The sequence below is a fragment of the Pygocentrus nattereri genome, chromosome 2, assembly GCF_015220715.1.
Source record: "Pygocentrus nattereri isolate fPygNat1 chromosome 2, fPygNat1.pri, whole genome shotgun sequence".
In the NCBI taxonomy this organism is placed as follows: Eukaryota; Metazoa; Chordata; class Actinopteri; order Characiformes; family Serrasalmidae; genus Pygocentrus; species Pygocentrus nattereri.
The window spans coordinates 55,779,435-55,797,216 of record NC_051212.1 but is presented as its reverse complement, the minus strand read 5'-3'; the positions used below and the strand labels follow the sequence as shown (position 1 = coordinate 55,797,216).

Here is a 17,782-nt window from a genome sequence, read left to right as displayed (position 1 = left end):
CCTGCACTATTTACAGATTCCCCCACAACCTATAGACCACTGTGGGATTGAAGAGGGGCGGGGCGGGAGGGGGGCTAGAATTTGAGGAACTAGACCTAGTCCACTTCTCTGCAGAGCTCATCGGTCCTCGACCTGCGGAATATGTTTTCCATCTTTGCTTGAGAGCCTCTGTAGCAGCACAGTTAAATAAGAGGGAAGGTTCAGACGCTGAGGTTGCTGATGTGCTGATGCTGGTAGGACTTAATGGACACTGATGGACAAATCAATACGTGCTGTAATGTCTCGTGTCGTGCAGACGTCTCTGGTCAGGCTGCTGGACACGCTGAAGAAAGCAGAGCCGTTCTTCGTCCGCTGCATCAGGTCCAACGCAGAGAAGGTAGAGTGGAGATCTCCTCAGAATAGAAGCTTCATGATTTCCACAGCTTCCTTTAGTTGACGGACTGTGTTTGAACCGTGTGTTTTCAGAGGGAAATGCAGTTCGATGAAGATCTCGTCCTGAAGCAGCTGAGGTACACAGGTATGCTGGAGACGGTTCGCATCAAGAGGTCAGGATACGGAGCCAAGTACACCTTCAAGGTAATCTAGCACACCTGCCCTGCCGACGTTACGCCGTCGCATGCTTGATTTGGACTCGCCAAGTGAAGTGAACGGAAATCTAGGCTCAGTCCCAATTCACTGTTAAAAATGACAATAATCAATATATTTATCTCAGTTTAATGTCGTTTCAGTGGATTCTGGTCATTTTATTCATAACAAGCTTTATAAATCTAGCAGTGTCGACGTCTCGGGAGCTAAATTTCCCGTTCCACCTTAAATGCTACAGCATTTACATTCTGGCTCCATCAGAACTGCTGCTCCGTTTAAGGTGGAACGGGAAAGTTCCAACAGGAATCTGGAGAATCTCTGACTTCAGCTTCATATCACTGAAGAATTAGGGGGGGTGATGATAAATAACTGCCCCCCTCTTTGAAAGCGTATGATCCCTAAATGTAACTAAAGCCCAGCAGTGAGGAGCTGAACTTTCCCCTCCTCTGCTGTCCCTGCAGACGGGCAGGGTCGCCTACAGAGCGGCGCTAGTAGCTGTTAATGAAGTGATGCTCTTTTATTAGAGGGGCTCATTTCAGAGGAAGATCTCAACCACTGCCCTGTAGCTCAGGAACAAGGGGCGACACTCCAAAACAAGGGTAAACATAAGAAATGGGACTGGACCCTAGGCTGCTGGGACTGGAGTTTACTAAGCTTTCCAAACAAAAACGTACAAAGATTCTTTTAAACGTTGTTAAAAGTTTCAAAACATATCGTTTCCAACAGGAGTTCACAGATGAGTTTAGGGTTCTGCTGCCGAAAAATCCCTCCACACCCCAGAAGGACATCACTAACCTGCTGCGGAGAACCGGCCTAGACGACTCCAGCTTCCAGATCGGCAAGACCAAGGTCCCCACCTGGACAGCTGTGTGCTCAGATTGACCATAGCGAATAAACCCCTCGTTCTTTCATCTGTAACCTGTCATCTGTCTCTCTCCACAGGTGTTTCTGAAGGAGGTGGACAGGCAGAAGCTCCAGGAAACCCTCCACAGGGAAGTGATGCACCGGATCCTCCTCCTGCAGAGATGGTTCCGCGCCTGTCTGACCAGGAAGCACTTCCTGATGAAGAGGAAAGCCATCATAACCCTACAGGTGCTGATACGCGCTCTGGAGCTCTGCTTCGCTCAGCAGCACCATCCGAACAATTTCATTGACACATTTTTCCCGCTTTTCCCAGATGTAGCACCGGAGCTGCGAGGTTAATGTAACACTAGAAGTCAATAGTCACCCAAAGTAGGTCGGTCAGCCCCTCAGACTGCACCCAGGTCTTCGTTTAGGTTGTCCAGACGTCTTCAGGCATCACCGTGCAGCAAGTTTCTGAATAGATCCGGTTTCTTTACGTCGCCCCTCCCTAAAAGGCCGAACTCCGCACATCTGTTTCAGTTTGATTTATTTTTATTCATTATGTTTATTATTATGTATGTTTAGTAGTAGGAGTGGAAGTCACTGCAGCTAACTGTATGTTATTTATTTAAATGTATATATTTATATATTATTTATTTTATTTAGATATTATTTTTAAACTGTCTTGTTTTCAATCGACTTATATTAAAAGTTCAGTAAAAATGTTGAAATGTTCAAATGGTGGGAGTAACACTGACGTGGTTCTAGTGCGAGTGGATCAGACACAGCTGGAGTTTTTAAACACTGTGTCCACTCCCTGTCCACTCTATTAGACACTCCTACCTTGTCAGTCACACTGGACTGCTGTTCTCAGTCCAGCAGCGACACTGAGGTGTTTAAAAACTCTGTCTGATCCACTCAGACCAGCACAACACACACTAACACACCACCACCACGTCAGTGTTACTGCAGTGCTGAGAATGACCCACCACCCAAACATTACCTGCTCTGTGAGGGTCCATGGGGGTCCTGACCACTGAAGAACAGGGTAACAGAGTATCAGAGAAACAGATGGACTCCAGTCTGTAACTGTTGAACTACAGAGTGCAGCTATACGGTCAGTGGATGTATGTATTTATGTATGTAACGGTCAGGGATGTTCTATTGCAGCGATCCTGGCGTGGTTACCATGAGTCAACGTGCTTCAGGGCAGCCTCAGTGATCCAGGCGGCCTGGAGACAGTCTCATCGGAGAAACGAATACCTCCGCCAGAGAGAGAGCCTCCGGAAGCTGCAGCAGCTGCAGAAGACCTCCGAACGCAGGAGGTGAGAAGGAGCAAGTTTAACGCCGCGGTTCAGGTTCTGAAGGTTCATCACTCTCGTTTGGAAGTTTGACACAGTAGTAACTTCCACAGTTTACAGGATGAGAACATTAGAGTCGTTAATATCGTTAAATTTGGTATTAATCAGCTTTTATAGGTACGTTGTGTCGATGTATAGCTACCCTCTCAAAAAGATGGTTCTTTAAGGGTTCTTTCGTAAAGGAAATGGCTCTATATAGAACCATGAACACTCAAAGAACCCTATGCATGACCACATGGTTCTTTGGATCATGAAAGGGTTCTTCAGGTTCATGGAGAATGTCTATCTACCATTTTAAAAAAGGGATCTATATAGCACCAAAAAGGGTTCTTCTACTGTTACAAGCTTGACATCACAATAGCAGAACCCTTTTTGGTCCTATATAGCACCCTTTTCAAAAATAACCCAAATCATCCCAAACAAGTTTCCCTTCCCTAGGCTAAAGTTCCTACTAAACACTGAAAGCCAATAGTCACCCAAATATGGAGTTAATGGTGTTCCAGAAGTTTCAGACTAAAATTCCTGAGCACGGTCCTCTGTGGCAATACTACACTCACAACGGACTGCTCCGCCACGGTCAAGGCAGATCATGGACCGTGGAGTGGGCGTGGCTAGGAATTGAAGCTGCTAAGCTAACGGTGCTAATAAACAATGTATGTCAATGGTCACCGTTTCCACAAATACATGCCAACATACAACCTTGTATCTCCATTTTTGGCATTTTTCAGTTTTTGATAAAATTTGAAAGTGTCTGTTGCTCTTTACATTGTTTGTAAATTTTGTGTTTAGTGGCCTAAAAGAAATGACCCAAAATGACATGGGAAAAATTCTGGTTCCATTGACTTGCATTGAAAGTGAAGTAGGTTTTTTCCTTCTCCTGTAAAGTTATGATTTTGGAGATACAAGGTTTTCTTCTGACAGCAGCGATATATTTGCTTCAAATTATGTCGACGGACCTGTCGCTCCAATCAGTTGACCAATGGAAGGTGTAGCTGAACGCCCTCTTCTAAGCCCCGCCCCCTGCTAAACGTGCCAAAAGTTAGAGGCAAAAGAGCGATTCTGACAATGTATCGGCAAAGTCGGTTAATAGAAAAAAAATTCAGGAAAAACGGGCGAAATGAGTAATAAATTCATATCAGAATGAGTGAAAATGAGGAGGAATCTATATCAAATCTTTCTGACTCCGAGGACGATCTTAGCCACGTATCGAAGTTTGTCTAACGTCTGTTCAGTTTTCCTTTCAGAAGAATTTTACACACCTTACCGACATAATTTGAAGCAGTTACATAAACATTTTGGCATATATTTGTGGAAATGGTGACTATTGATTTCCAGGGTTTGTTAGAATGTATGTAAATTAGATTTTTTGCATAAATATTCCTGTAAATCAGAAAACAGCTGTTTTTCCTTACTGTCCCGGGTTAAGTCCGAGGTTTTAAGGTACTCAACCTCAGAGTCGCTCCCTAGTTCAGGTGAGTGATTGTGAACACAGGTGTTCTCATTCTCACTGGAATTCTTACACATTCACTCTCAGGCGTGCGGAGGAGGCCAGGCTGAGTGGGGCGGAATCCGCTAAGGGCAGCCCAGGGGCAGAGGAGAGGAAGGGGGAGGCATCGCTGACCCCTGGTGGTAAAACAAAGCCTCTGCCCCCACTGCCCAACCAGGCCGTCTCACCAGGTAACAAGAGCGTGGAGGAGAAGAGCAGCCACGTCTCCACCAGCGCTGAGGATCCTTCAGGGAAATTCAATGGTCAAGAACAAGCTAGCGTCCCAGGCCAGAGGGCGAGAGGAGAGAAAGAAAGAAGAGATAAAGAGAACGAGTCTCCCTCTCCAGCCCCAACTCGTCCAGGCACTCTGGATCTGAGCAGTGGCCCGAAGTTGGCCCAGCCGGTTCAGGACGACTCCTCCAACACAGCGCCTCTCCAGCGCTACTCCAAACCGTCCACCATGAAGGAGAAGGTGGAGAAGTGGAAGGAGAGACGGAGCGAGATTTTGCCGCCTGACAGATCCAGTTTGAAGGACCAACAGCTGGAAAACCAGAAGTTGAAGAGCTTAAAGTAAGAACTTTCTTAATCTCAAGGTTCTTCGTACCTTTTTCTCCCATTCACTTTAAAGGTCTCTTGGTGTTCCTTCGTGGTTTTGCGGCTTCACCTCTTGCGCTTTATCGTTTTTTTCTGATTTCAGGAGTCGAGGGATCTCCATGTCCTTGGACAACCTGTCCAAGTTCAGCTCCTCTGAGTCAGACAGCTCCCCTCCGACTAAGAACGAGGTACTGTACAGCTGGAGGACTAATGCACATCACAGGCGGTCTCCAGTTCTTTACCCCTCACTCCAAATGGGCTTGATCAGCCAAGAGATGTTCGCTTCCTTAGTTCTGAGCACTGCATCAATCATGTGGAGCTGTTAAGTAATCTCTACTAGACCTGTGGGAGTTTTTCACACCAACGTCGTACGTCTTTACGTATTAACGTCTCACACAGACTCTAAAAGAAGGTCCGGCTCGATGTTTCGGCCTCAAATGACCTGGAAAGATGTCTGTGTAACGCAGAGCGATGAGGAGGCGGACGCGTGTGCGGAGACAATTTATTATGGGCAAATCCAACATCAGGGTCAAGACAGTCCAGGTTCAAGTGACCAATACGTAGAGCAGGAGGGACAGACATGATGGAAATAAACAGGTACACAAACACAGGGCTTAAACACAGCAGGGATGATGAGGGACAGGTGGAAACAATCAGGGGCGGAGTCACGAAACGAGGGGCCGGACTAGACGGGAAAACAAATGCAGGTGGAAGATCAGAAAGTAAACAGAAAAGGTGCATGGAGTAGTGGGAGGAGCCAACCGTGACCGTCTGGTTCCATTGACTTACATTAGACGTAAAGTTTTTTGCTTCTCCTGTAAATTTACCGATTTATAGATACGAGGTTTTGTTCCGAGAGCAGCGATTTGCTCATCATTACTGGATTAAAAATGTGTGTTTTAGGCCTAAAATTATTGTAAAGCAGTGTGAAACGTCCTGGCTGATCACCTTTGGGCTAAGAGGGGAAAACTGGGCACATGTAGATTGTTCTTCAAATTGTCGTGCATGTGGTCTGGATTGTGTGTAAGTATGAGCTGGAGTGTGTAAGTGTGGTATGAAGTGGAGTGTTGTGGATGGAGCGGCATTACTGCGAGCCTCCTTCACCGATGATGTAGCTTCTGAAACGGTGGTTCACACGTCACTAGGTGAAGAAACGTAGCCGCAGGCGCTTAAGGCACAAGCGGCGTCTGGCCCGCCCCCGCAGCAGCCTGATGCTAAAGGGCATGGAGGACGCAGACCCGGATTACTGGAGCTTCCCCCTGCCCCCCCTCAGCCCCTCTGAGCCCTTCAGAACCAGCGACCCCGCCGGGCTACATGAAGCCCAGGTGACGGCATGAGCCCAAACCCGAGCAGGCAGGGCAGGATAGTAGGCTCTGCATGCACACCTTCAGATTAAAGGGCCAGTCTGGTGAAAAATCAGATTTCCACAGTTCACTCCTTATTACAGTCGGTCAGCCGAGACACGTTCGCTCTTTCAGTCTTCTTTAGCCCTGCGCTGGAGCTATGAGGCTTGCTTGCTTGCTTGTTTGCTTATATATGTAAAGCATATATATATAAATACCACCAATTTTCCAAAATTTCTGCTTCCGTCAATCACGGAGAGATTTGAGCTGTTTGGTGTGAGACGGTCCAGACGTCTTTACAGTGGTGGTGATGGGAACCAGGCGTCGCCATGACTACAACACAGATATAGACACTTTATTTACCATCCAGAACCACCAGAGAACCTACACGAGTCTTCTGAGCTTATATGGAATGTTGATGATGGAAAATAGTGGAAAATCTGGAATAATGAGTTTTCTTTGGGGACTATTTTGCCGCACAGCGCCCTGCATGTCTCCCTCCACCATGAATGGAGTTGAAGTTCTCTAAACTCTCATAAAACAGCGTCTCAGTCATCAGGCAGTGAATTCAGAACCAGTTCATGTAGGAACTTTCTGTAGGAGCTTTTAGAGGGGGACCAATCAGTGCTCAGTGGCAGTAATGCTGACCAATCAGCGCTCAGTGGCAGTACAAACAGCACTCCATTCACCCCCATTCGTTTAGGACTCCTTCTAGTGTTTTGCAGTTATGTTTTTATATAACAAGGGAAACAGGAAGAGGCCAGACTCATAAACCAGCTCTCCTAATGCATAACGTAGCTACATTAGCAGCAGCTGTGTTGCCTATGTAATTCAGAAAATTAACAAATTCCCTCAGAAACTGATAATTACCAGTCTAACAGAAAATCAGCAGCCTTGGCGTTGCTTTCCAGCCTTTCAGCTCCCTCAGGTTTCTCCACACTAATGGTCACTCTGGTTTGACCTCTTGCTTTATCTGACCTCTTTCTGTTCAAAGCCTTTTCTGTGCTGCTTTTCTTTTTTACTTCAGCTGTTGTAGGTTCCTGTGGAACTTCCTCTGCTGTTCTTGTGAACTGAGCTCACTGCTTTACAAGTGTGAGTCTGTGTGTGAGTCTGTGTGTGAGTCTGTGTGTGAGTCTGTGTGTGAGTCTGTGTGTGAGTCTGTGTGAGTCTATGTGAGTCTGTGTGTGAGTGTGTGTGAGTGTGTGTGAGTCTGAGTGTGCGTGAGTGCGTGAGTGTGTGTCTGTGTGTCTGTGTGAGTGTGTGTGAGTGTGTGTGAGTGTGTGTGAGTCTGTGTGTGTCTGTGTGAGTCTGTGTGTGTCTGTGTCTGTGTGTGTCTGTGTGAGTGTGTGTGTCTGTGTGTGTCTGTGTGAGTGTGTGTGTCTGTGTGTGTCTGTGTGTGTCTGTGTGAGTCTGTGTGAGTCTGTGTGAGTCTGAGTGTGCGTGAGTGCGTGAGTGCGTGAGTGTGTGTCTGTGTGAGTGTGTGTGTCTGTGTGTGTCTGTGTGAGTCTGTGTGTGTCTGTGTGTGTCTGTGTGAGTGTGTGTGAGTCTGTGAGTGTCTGTGTGAGTGTGTGTGAGTCTGTGTGTGTGTCTGTGTGAGTCTGTGTGTGTCTGTGTGTGTCTGTGTGAGTGTGTCTGTGTGAGTGTGTGTGAGTGTGTGAGTGTGAGTGTGTGAGTGTCTGTGAGTGTCTGTGTGTGTCTGTGTGAGTCTGTGTGTGTCTGTGAGAGTGTGTGTGAGTGTGTGTGAGTGTGTGTGAGTGTGTCTGTGTGAGTCTGTGTGAGTCTGTGTGAGTGTGTGTGAGAGTGTGAGTGTCTGTGTGAGTGTGTGTGAGTGAGTGTGTGTCTGTGTGAGTCTGTGTGTGTGTCTGTGTGTGTCTGTGTGTGTCTGTGTGAGTCTGTGTGTGTCTGTGTGAGTCTGTGAGTGTGTGTGTGAGTGTGTGTGTGAGTGTGTCTGTGTGAGTCTGTGTGAGTCTGTGTGAGTGTGTGTGTGTCTGTGTGAGTCTGTGTGTGTGTCTGTGTGAGTCTGTGTGTGTCTGTGTGAGTGTCTGTGTGAGTGTGTGTGTGTCTGTGTGTGTCTGTGTGTGTCTGTGTGAGTCTGTGTGAGTGTGTGTGTGTGTGTGTGTGTGTGAGTCTGTGTGAGTCTGTGTGTGTCTGTGTGAGTCTGTGTGTGTCTGTGTGTGTCTGTGTGTGTGTCTGTGTGTGTCTGTGTGAGTCTGCGTGAGTCTGCGTGAGTGTGTGTCTGTGTGAGTCTTTGTGTGTGTCTGTGTGTGTCTGTGTGAGTCTGTGTGAGTCTGTGTGAGTGAGTCTGTGTGTGTCTGTGTGAGTCTGTGTGAGTGTGTGTGAGTGTGTGTGTCTGTGTGTGTCTGTGTGTGTGTCTGTGTGTGTCTGTGTGAGTGTCTGTGTGAGTGTGTGTGTGTCTGCGTGAGTCTGCGTGAGTCTGCGTGAGTCTTTGTGTGTGTCTGTGTGAGTCTGTGTGAGTCTGTGTGAGTCTGTGTGAGTCTGTGTGAGTCTGTGTGTGTCTGTGTGAGTGTGTCTGTGTCTCTGTGTCTGTGTGAGTCTGTGTGTGTCTGTGTGAGTCTGTGTGAGTGTGTGTGCACATGCAGAGCACTCACCTGTGCGCAGGCCTTCAGGTCATTAGGGGTGTTTACAGTCCTGTGGCCTCCACAGAGAACCATATTTTTACTGTTGGAGTGTTTGATTTATTGATTTAATGATTTATTGATCTATTGTTTGCCATCAGAATTTTAAGAGTATTTCTAGAAATATAACAAAAAGTGTGTCTGGAATAAATCATCTACTCCACCGTTAAAACAGCGGTTCTTCAATAAAGGCAGTGGTACGTTCGCATGCTTAACTGGTTCTCTGCTTGGTGAAATGGTTCTTCAGACTGATGGAGAATGGGTTGCGTATGGTTCTGTACAGCACCAAAAAGGGGTCTTCTATTGTTAGAAGCTTGCCATCGTAACAGTAGAAGAACCTTTTGATGTTGGATTGAGAAGGTGCTGTACATGGTTCTAAATAGAACCTTTTAGAATATGGTTCTATGCAGCACCAAAAAAGGCAAACTAGACACCGGACATGTCTTGGCTAACCGGAGGAGGCGACTGTGTTAACTGAATTTTTTCGCTGAACCGCGTCCCTTTAACGTTCCCTAACACAGCTTGAGTACTGGAAGCTGGAATGTTCTGCAGTCAGGAATGCCTTCTAGGAATACGGACTCTTGAGACGGCTGAGCTTTTTTATCCTTGCTCTTCTTTGGTAGCGGCGGGTTTCTGACCTTTTTTGTTAGCTTTGCCTTTGTGACAGCAAAATGGTCTCCGAGCAAACCGCACTGAGTAGGACTGTCCACACCTGCACGGCGGAAAAATGATATCAAGGGAAATTCTATAAGATTTAGTCAATATGTCCAATATTTCTTTTATAGTAATAGTATAAGATGTTTTAACTTATTTCTGGACACTTTCGACTTGTTTTTGAGTCAAATCTTCATGTAAAATGATCTCACTGGACTGGCAGACAAGTTTGCTTGTTTCAGGAATTTTCGAAAAACATCCACCCCCATCGTAGTGAGACTTTTCCGTGATAAAATGACTTAAAACAAGTCAAAGGCATCTGGAAATGGGTTCAACACTTACTGAGCTAACAGCACTCACTGGGATGATCTTAGCCGTATAGACCACATTTAAGATCATTTCACATGGCGTGACGTGAAGCCGGAAGTCTGAAGCCGGAAGTCTGAAACTCGGCCTCCTTGGTCGTACTGAAAAGCGTCTCTTCACTGAAGTGTGTTTGGGTTTCTCCCGTATTTGCAGTGAAATGTCGTTTTGTCCGTGCTGTTTTTTTGCTCATCTTTACTAAAGACGTCAGGAATTGTGGCGTTCTGTTATTTATCTCTTTCTCTGTTTGATGTTTGATCACATAAATCACCCAAATCCACTTTATTAACCTGTTACGATGCGTTTACGCTGGTCCGGTGATGCTGCGGGAGCCTCTCTTGCCAAGTCAACATTAATGTGATTAATGCTTTGATAATGTTTATCATGTTAATATAGTCCAGTATGCTGATTAGACTTGAACTGGACAGATTCAGGTCCAGTCAGTGATTAGTAAACATCAGTGATGTCACTAGATTAACATCCAAACAGTGATATTGATAACTGCTGTTCTTATATGGGAAAGCCGCTTGTGGACGCCGGATAAGCCGAGCGAAGATCTCATACGTTGAGCTTTTGGGGAAAGGCGTCACGTTGTGCGGATAAATTTGCATGAATTAATATTAAAAGTAATGTTTGAACTGGCTTTACGCCTCAGACGCTGAGCTGCGCCGTTTCAGGCGGAACAGTGGAAATAGAAACTGAATTTTTTGCAGCTTCATTCGTCTCTTTTTGGATCATTTTGGTCTAAAGCAGTGAAACAGACCAGCTTTTGTGCTTCTGTGGCAGACCGAACACTTCCTATAGCAAATGACTGGGAACTACGGAGGTGGGCTGCTGCACCGGACCACCGTAAACACCGCATTAGTCTTCCTGTTACACTCGCAGGGTAGGACACCCTGATCTAATCATTAACCCCAGGCTCATTTTAGCCCCTTGAAGCCTAAGCTGCTGTTTTTACTCCGCATTAAGGCTTATCATTCAGAACATACTCCCACGTATTCTGGATTTACTATGAAACGGGGCTTAAGGGGCTTAAAGAGACACTTTTTCCTGATTAGGAGTTAAAAGCCGTCATTTTTAGCAGGAAAGGTCACGGGTTGGGTGAAGAGGAGGGCTGCATGCAGTGGGCTTTCACTGTCCGGTGGTGATGGGAGTTTGTTTATGTAATACTAACCTGTGAATTCGTTATCTGTTCTAAATCTGTCGTGAGCATGATCGACACCATCTGAGCGGCGCTTATGAATCGAGCTGCGGTTATAAATCAGCGCTTCTTCCTCTGGACGTGCAGCTTTTCTTCAGCTCGCTCTCGGTTTCAGCATGGGTCAGCGTTGGTCTCGAGGCTTAATGGGTTTGGGTTTCTGGACACAGTTTAAGTTCAGTCGCAGCCCGAAAATGATCCGGAGAATCTGCATTAGCAGAATAATTTAGTCCAGTTTGAACTCTTAACCTCTCTGACCTTCCATACACAGCGTTTCATATTTCTACACTGATTGTCCACTCTATCAGCTCCACTGACCGCATAGTTTCACTCTGTCGTCCCACAATTACAGACACTGCAGCACTGCGGTGTCTGATCCACTCGCACCAGCACAACACACACTAACACACCACTACCACGTCAGTGTTGCTGCAGTGCTGAGAATGACCCACCACCCGAATAGCACCTGCTCTGTGAGGGTCCATGGGGGTCCTGACCACTGAAGAACAGGGTAACAGAGTATCAGAGAAACAGATGGACTACAGTCTGTAACTGTAGAACTACAGAGTGGAACTGAACGGTCAGTGGAGCTGATATATAATTAATCTGGCCAAATAATCCCAATCTGTGTCCAGAAAACCATCCCAGGAGAAGTTCCTCCTGCTGAAGAGTAGTTATGATAACACGGCTCTTCTCCTTTCAGACGCCTATAGAAGCACACGGCTCAACGATCAGTAAGAGAAGCAGCATGTTGCTGCCCGCTCAGCAGGTCACTCCAGAGAAGTGAGTAACTCCTTACCTTATATATTATATATTATATATATATATAGCGCCAGATGTAGTTTTATTGTGTGAATGTTCTGAATCCAAACTGGTCTGTTCTGTAAAAATGGACAAACGTACAGAAGCTGTTTCACAGCATTTTCAGACGTGTCTGACTTTCCTCCTCGTTAACGAATGTTGCAGAACGACATTTTTTGCCAAGTTTTTGCCGAAAGGTCAGAAGAAGCGCCTGACGCCTCAGGATGGGAGCGTTACGATGGCGAGGACGCTCGCTGAGAGAGATGCAGGAGGCGAGTATAAGTTTGTGGGCTCACACAAGCATGTCCAGAGTTGCTGGTCACAGTCTCACTCATTGTGTTGGGGTCCTGTAGATGGAAGCCCCTGCTCGTACTATCCCAATCCCACCATGGTGTCCACTCTGCCCAACCGCAAACACCGCAACCCCACCATCCGGATCAGCCGGGGGACGCGCGTTCAGGACCAGTTTGACGCCTTTCTGGACCGACAGATAACGGACTCTGACGAGCTTCGCCACCTGGACGAGTACCTGGGAAATCAGGTGAGTCCGTGAGAAAAATCAGGGCAGAGATGAAGCTTAAAACACAACATGTAGAGCGGGAGGATGAGGTGGGTGTCTCTAATAAAGTGGCCAGTGAGTGGAAGCACAAGGTGGGTGTCTCTAATAAAGTGGCCAGTGAGTGGAAGCACAAGGTGGGTGTTTCTAATAAAGTGGCCAGTGAGTGGAAGCCCAAGGTGGGTGTTTCTAATAAAGTGGCCAGTGAGTGGAAGCCCAAGGTGGGTGTTTCTAATAAAGTGGCCAGCGAGTGGAAGCACAAGGTGGGTGTTTCTAATAAAGTGGCCAGCGAGTGGAAGCCCAAGGTGGGTGTTTCTAATAAAGTGGCCAGCGAGTGGAAGCACAAGGTGGGTGTTTCTAATAAAGTGGCCAGTGAGTGGAAGCACAAGGTGGGGGTTTCTAATAAAGTGGCCAGTGAGTTTTACCTCTGTTCCTGGTGTGTTCAAACGCAGATGAATGATCTCCACTCACAAGCGAAGGTTCGCTCAGAGACAGAAGAGATTTTCCTCAAAGCTACCACGCAGTTCAGAGATACCATCAAAAGCATGTACTCCGTGTCCGTGAGTATGGATTCAGAGTGAACATGTGTACACCGTCATTTTACGGGGTGTGTTTTATCCTGACCTGCTCTCTCCTGTGCTGAGCAGAACCCCCAGGTTAGCTATAAAGGGCTGCTGCAGGGTTACAAGAGCAAAGTGACCAACCTGGCCGGGCAGAAGAAGAAGGACGAAGTGCCCATGGTGGTGAACCTGTTCCAGTCTGTTTTGGATAACTTTATCAGGGCGGAGATCAAAAAAGCCTCTTTAGAAAGAGCCTCTTCAGATCCTGCAAAGGTAGAACTAGAGCGGAGTGTCGTGTTGATGTCCTTTAATAATGTTAACGCAATTGACGTCGTTAATTATGCTAATGACAAAATTACTGTGTCCTTAAATGTGTCCTCTCTTCTTTCCCTCCACACCCAACAGCCCACGAAAAAGATCAAGAGGACAAACGATAAGTGTGTAAGTTCACTGTATGTGTATTGATTAGGGATGCGCTGATATGTGACGTCTCGGCCGATACCCGATATTTTTCATGTAAATATCCGTCGATATTGTCGATACTGAAAAGCTCAGCTATCAGTCGAATCATTAAAAACCAGTATCTGCCAGTATCGATATGATTCAGCATCCCAGCTTGTAAGCCTTATAAATATTAAATTATTATTGTCACTTTGCTTTACATTCACACTGTTAGATATAAAGCCATTAGCGTGAGACTCTCATTTTCCCACTCATGCTCTTGTTTTTTCTGCTGGATATTTATCCACTAACTCGTCCTGAGGTTTTCAAAATACCAACGCATAGCAACTACCCGGAACCTACATAGCAACCCCACAGGCATACCTCTTAGCCACCACATACCATAGCAGCCACTTAGCAGTACAATAGCAACCACCTGGAATGCCTTAACAACCTGCACAGTGATCACCAGAGATGCCAGAGCAACATCTTAGCAACCAAGATACCTTAGTAACACCCTAACAGCCGCCTGGAACACTGTACTAAGATCTCCGCCCGAAATACCACAGAAACCAGGTACTGAAACCCTTTCAACCACGTCTAATATCACTGCAACTGCCTAGCAACTCCCTGGCAACCACCTTAAACACCCTAGGAACTGTATAGCGATACCCTAGCAGTGCAGAGGAATTGCACGAGCGTTTTTGCTTTGTTTAGTTAATTAAACGCAGTTCTGTAATTCTTCGCCTCTGATGCTCTTCAGTCTGTAAATCGTACTAAATACTTCAGTGTTTCCTTGGAAAAGAGCCCACGATCAAGACTGGAGCCCAACGTGTGTGAGAACAGCGCCCCCTTTGGCTTGTTGTTTCAGACACACGCGCAGTGTAAGGGGTGACGGCTAAAGAAATGTCCACTTTAATAATCTTGGTATTAGAATGTGATGGTGCCTCGTGTTCGTCCCATAATCCCCTGACCCCTGCGTGTGTCCTGCAGCCGGACAGTCCGCTGGACCACTGCTTCAGCACCTATCAGGTGAACATCTACCAGTCGTGCGACCTGTGCAGCTCTTATATCTGGGGCATGGAGAAGGCCTGCATGTGCAGCTGTGAGTTTCCTGCTCCGCACCTCCGATTCATACCTGACACTTGATACCTGATAATTAAGTTGTGGCCACCGCTTAGTAAGACATAGGAACGAGATAATTAAGCCATGGCCTCCAATTACTAAGATGTTGGAATGAGATAATTAAGTCATGACCACCACTTAGTAGCATGTGGAAATGTGTGGAACTTAGTAAGGCGTGGGAATGAGTTGGAACCCTGCTTCTATGTCAGCAGATGATATTGATCTACGATATTGCAGAGACCAGTTTTACAGTATCAGTTAAAACTTCTGAATATCACTGTGCTTGTTTTCTCTCTCTCTCTCTCTCTCTCTCTCTCTCTCTCTCTCTCTCTCTCTGTGTCTCTCTCTCTCTCTCTCTCCCTCTGTGTCTCTCTCTCTCTCTCTCTCTCTGTGTCTCTCTCTCTCTCTCTCTCTCTCTCTCTGTGTCTCTCTCTCTCTCTGTTCTCTCTCTCTCTCTCTCTCTCTCTCTCTCTCTCTCTCCCTCTGTCTCTCTCTGTTCTCTCTCTCTCTCTCTCTCTCTCTCTCCCTCTGTCTCTCTCTCTCTCTCTGTTCTCTCTCTCTCTCTCTCTCTCTCTCTCTCTCTCTCTCTCTCTCTCTCTCTCTCTCTCTGTTCTCTCTCTCTCTCTCTCTCTCTCTCTCTCTCTCTGTTCTCTCTCTCTCTCTCTCTCTCTCTCAGCCTGTAAGATGGTGTGCCATAAGAAGTGTCTCAGTAAAATAGTCCTGTTCTGCTCTAAACACGTCTACAGGAAGGTAAACCGCTTTCCCTCTCAGACACCGCTGTCACTGTTCACTCTCATTCTGAGCTCTGCAGTCGGATTTTAGATCTTATCTCTCTCTCTCTTTATATGTATTTAATATATATATATTTAATCTGACAGATGTTTTTAAAGAGATATGATCAGAGATATGCGTAAAAGGCAAGATCTCACCTGTGTGTGTGTGTGTGTGTGTGTGTGTGTGTGTGTTCCAGATTGAGTCAGGTAAAAGCACCGCCCACTTCGGCGTGCACGTGAGCTCACTGACCAGTAATCAGACGCCAGTGCCGGTTGTCATGGAGATGATGCTGTCCTATGTGGAGCTGCATGGGCTTTACACTGAGGGCATCTATCGCAAGTCCGGATCAGCCTGCAAGGCCAAAGAGCTCCATCAGCTGCTGGAGACCGGTGAGCACTGGGCACGACTTATATACACAATCATCTACTGTATGTACTGTACACTTATAGTCACCTGTATACATACTCCTATTACGTATAAATACATATATAAATACATACACATATAAAATAACCTACTGTTATATACACAAATACACATAGAAGCTTGTGGGGACTGGTCAGCATGACCGTACGTCCGTAAGTCGAGGTAGATTTCATTCATTTTCAGAAATATGAGCAGGATTGAAATGCCTGACTCTGTCAGTATGATTGATCATCGGTGGGATGATGTGCTGGCGAATGTTTTTACAGACCCCAAGAGTGAGTGTCTCAATAACTACCCCATTCACACGGTCACTGGCCTGATTAAATGCTGGTTACGGGAGTTACCAGAGCCCCTTATGACCTTCAGCCTCTACAATGACTTCCTGTACGCCGCTGGTATGTACTGTGACGTGTGCAGGATTATTAGTCAAACCTTCCGGGGTCATTTTGCTGTGAGGGGGTGGGAATATTGAGCTGACTTTCCTGAGGTTTTACTGTTTCTCCAGACTTGCCGGAGAAATCGGAGAGACTGAGGGCGATCTACAGAAAAGTCGAGGATCTTCCTGCTCCAAACTACAACACGCTCGAGCGGCTCATCTTTCACCTGGTCAGGTGAGTGCTCCCAGTGTTATATTCCCATTAGTATTCCCATTATTATAGTCCCATTACTGCTGCACGTGTGATATATATATATATATATATATATATATATATATATATATATATATATATATATATATATATATATATAGTTCTTTATGTAAACTGTCTATATCTGTATGTAGACTATATGTCTCTGCATAGGCTATGTCTCTCTATATAGACCATGTGTAGACTGTTTTTCTTTGTAAGCAGACTGTATGTCTGTATAGACTGTTTGTGTCTGTATATTGATTGTATATAAACTTTGTATATAGGCTGTATGTCTATGTAAATTGCATGCCTGTATGTAGATTGTATGTATCTTTTTAGTCTGTTTCTATGTAGACGGTATGTGTCTGGTTCTATATGTAGACTGATTGTGCCTGTTGGCAGACTGCAAATGTCTACGTAGACTGTATGGTTCTGTATGTAGACTGTATCTTGACTGTGTCATGGTATGTAAGCTTACTATATATAGACTACATGATTCTATATGTAGAGTATGTAGACCATCACTATAGGTAGACTGTGTGTAAACCTTCACTGTATGTAGGCTGTATGTGTCTGTAGGCTGTTAATCTGTGTCGACTGTATGGCTCTGTATGCAGACCGTATGGTTCTATATGTAGACTGTATAGTTCTGTATGTAGACCGTATGTGTCTGTATGTAGACTGTATAGTTCTGTATGTAGACCGTATGTGTCGGTATGTAGACTGCACAGTTCTGTATGTAGACCGTATGTGCCTGTATGTAGACTGTATAGTTCTGTATGTAGACCGTATGTGTCTGTATGTAGACTGTATAATTATGTATGTAGACCATATGTGTCTGTATGTAGATTGTATAGTTCTGTATGCAGACCGTATGGTTCTATATGTAGATTGTATAGTTCTGTATGTAGACCGTATGTCTGTATGTAGATTGTATAGTTCTGTATGTAGACCGTATGTGGCTGTATGTAGACTGTATAGTTCTGTATGTAGACCGTATGTGCATGTATGTAGACTGTATAGTTCTGTATGTAGACCGTATGTGCATGTATGTAGATTGTATAGTTCTGTATGTAGACCGTATGTGTCTGTATGTAGACAGTATAGTTCTGTATGTAGACTGTATGTGTCTGTATGTAGATTGTATAGTTCTGTATGTAGATCGTATGTGTCTGTATGTAGACTGTATAGTTCTGTATGTAGACTGTATGTGTCTGTATGTAGACGGTATAGTTCTGTATGTAGACTGTATGTGTCTGTATGTAGATTGTATAGTTCTGTATGTAGACCGTATGTGTCTGTATGTAGACTGTATAGTTCTGTATGTAGACCATATGTGTCTGTATGTAGACGGTATAGTTCTGTATGTAGACTGTATGTGTCTGTATGTAGATTGTATAGTTC

General features: G+C 45.5%; 1 protein-coding gene across 5 annotated transcripts in view; it reads left to right on the top strand.

Annotated features, from left to right (window-relative positions):
• Window positions 1-17,782, top strand: part of myo9b (myosin IXb) — an 81,121-nt gene that overhangs the window by 55,326 nt on the left and 8,013 nt on the right. For 4 of the 5 annotated variants that reach the window (XM_037531164.1, XM_037531166.1, XM_037531162.1 and 1 more), the window contains 19 exons: window positions 296-376; window positions 466-576; window positions 1,312-1,434; window positions 1,528-1,677; window positions 2,599-2,753; window positions 4,324-4,845; window positions 4,973-5,057; window positions 6,015-6,194; window positions 11,767-11,846; window positions 12,030-12,136; window positions 12,218-12,405; window positions 12,873-12,980; window positions 13,068-13,253; window positions 13,386-13,421; window positions 14,415-14,526; window positions 15,223-15,296; window positions 15,517-15,709; window positions 16,013-16,141; window positions 16,252-16,357. In XM_037531164.1, the coding sequence (XP_037387061.1) occupies window positions 296-376; window positions 466-576; window positions 1,312-1,434; window positions 1,528-1,677; window positions 2,599-2,753; window positions 4,324-4,845; window positions 4,973-5,057; window positions 6,015-6,194; window positions 11,767-11,846; window positions 12,030-12,136; window positions 12,218-12,405; window positions 12,873-12,980; window positions 13,068-13,253; window positions 13,386-13,421; window positions 14,415-14,526; window positions 15,223-15,296; window positions 15,517-15,709; window positions 16,013-16,141; window positions 16,252-16,357 (2,726 nt within the window). The remainder of the gene's footprint in view (window positions 1-295; window positions 377-465; window positions 577-1,311; window positions 1,435-1,527; window positions 1,678-2,598; window positions 2,754-4,323; window positions 4,846-4,972; window positions 5,058-6,014; window positions 6,195-11,766; window positions 11,847-12,029; window positions 12,137-12,217; window positions 12,406-12,872; window positions 12,981-13,067; window positions 13,254-13,385; window positions 13,422-14,414; window positions 14,527-15,222; window positions 15,297-15,516; window positions 15,710-16,012; window positions 16,142-16,251; window positions 16,358-17,782) is intronic. The other variant, XM_037531172.1, reaches the window with a different exon arrangement.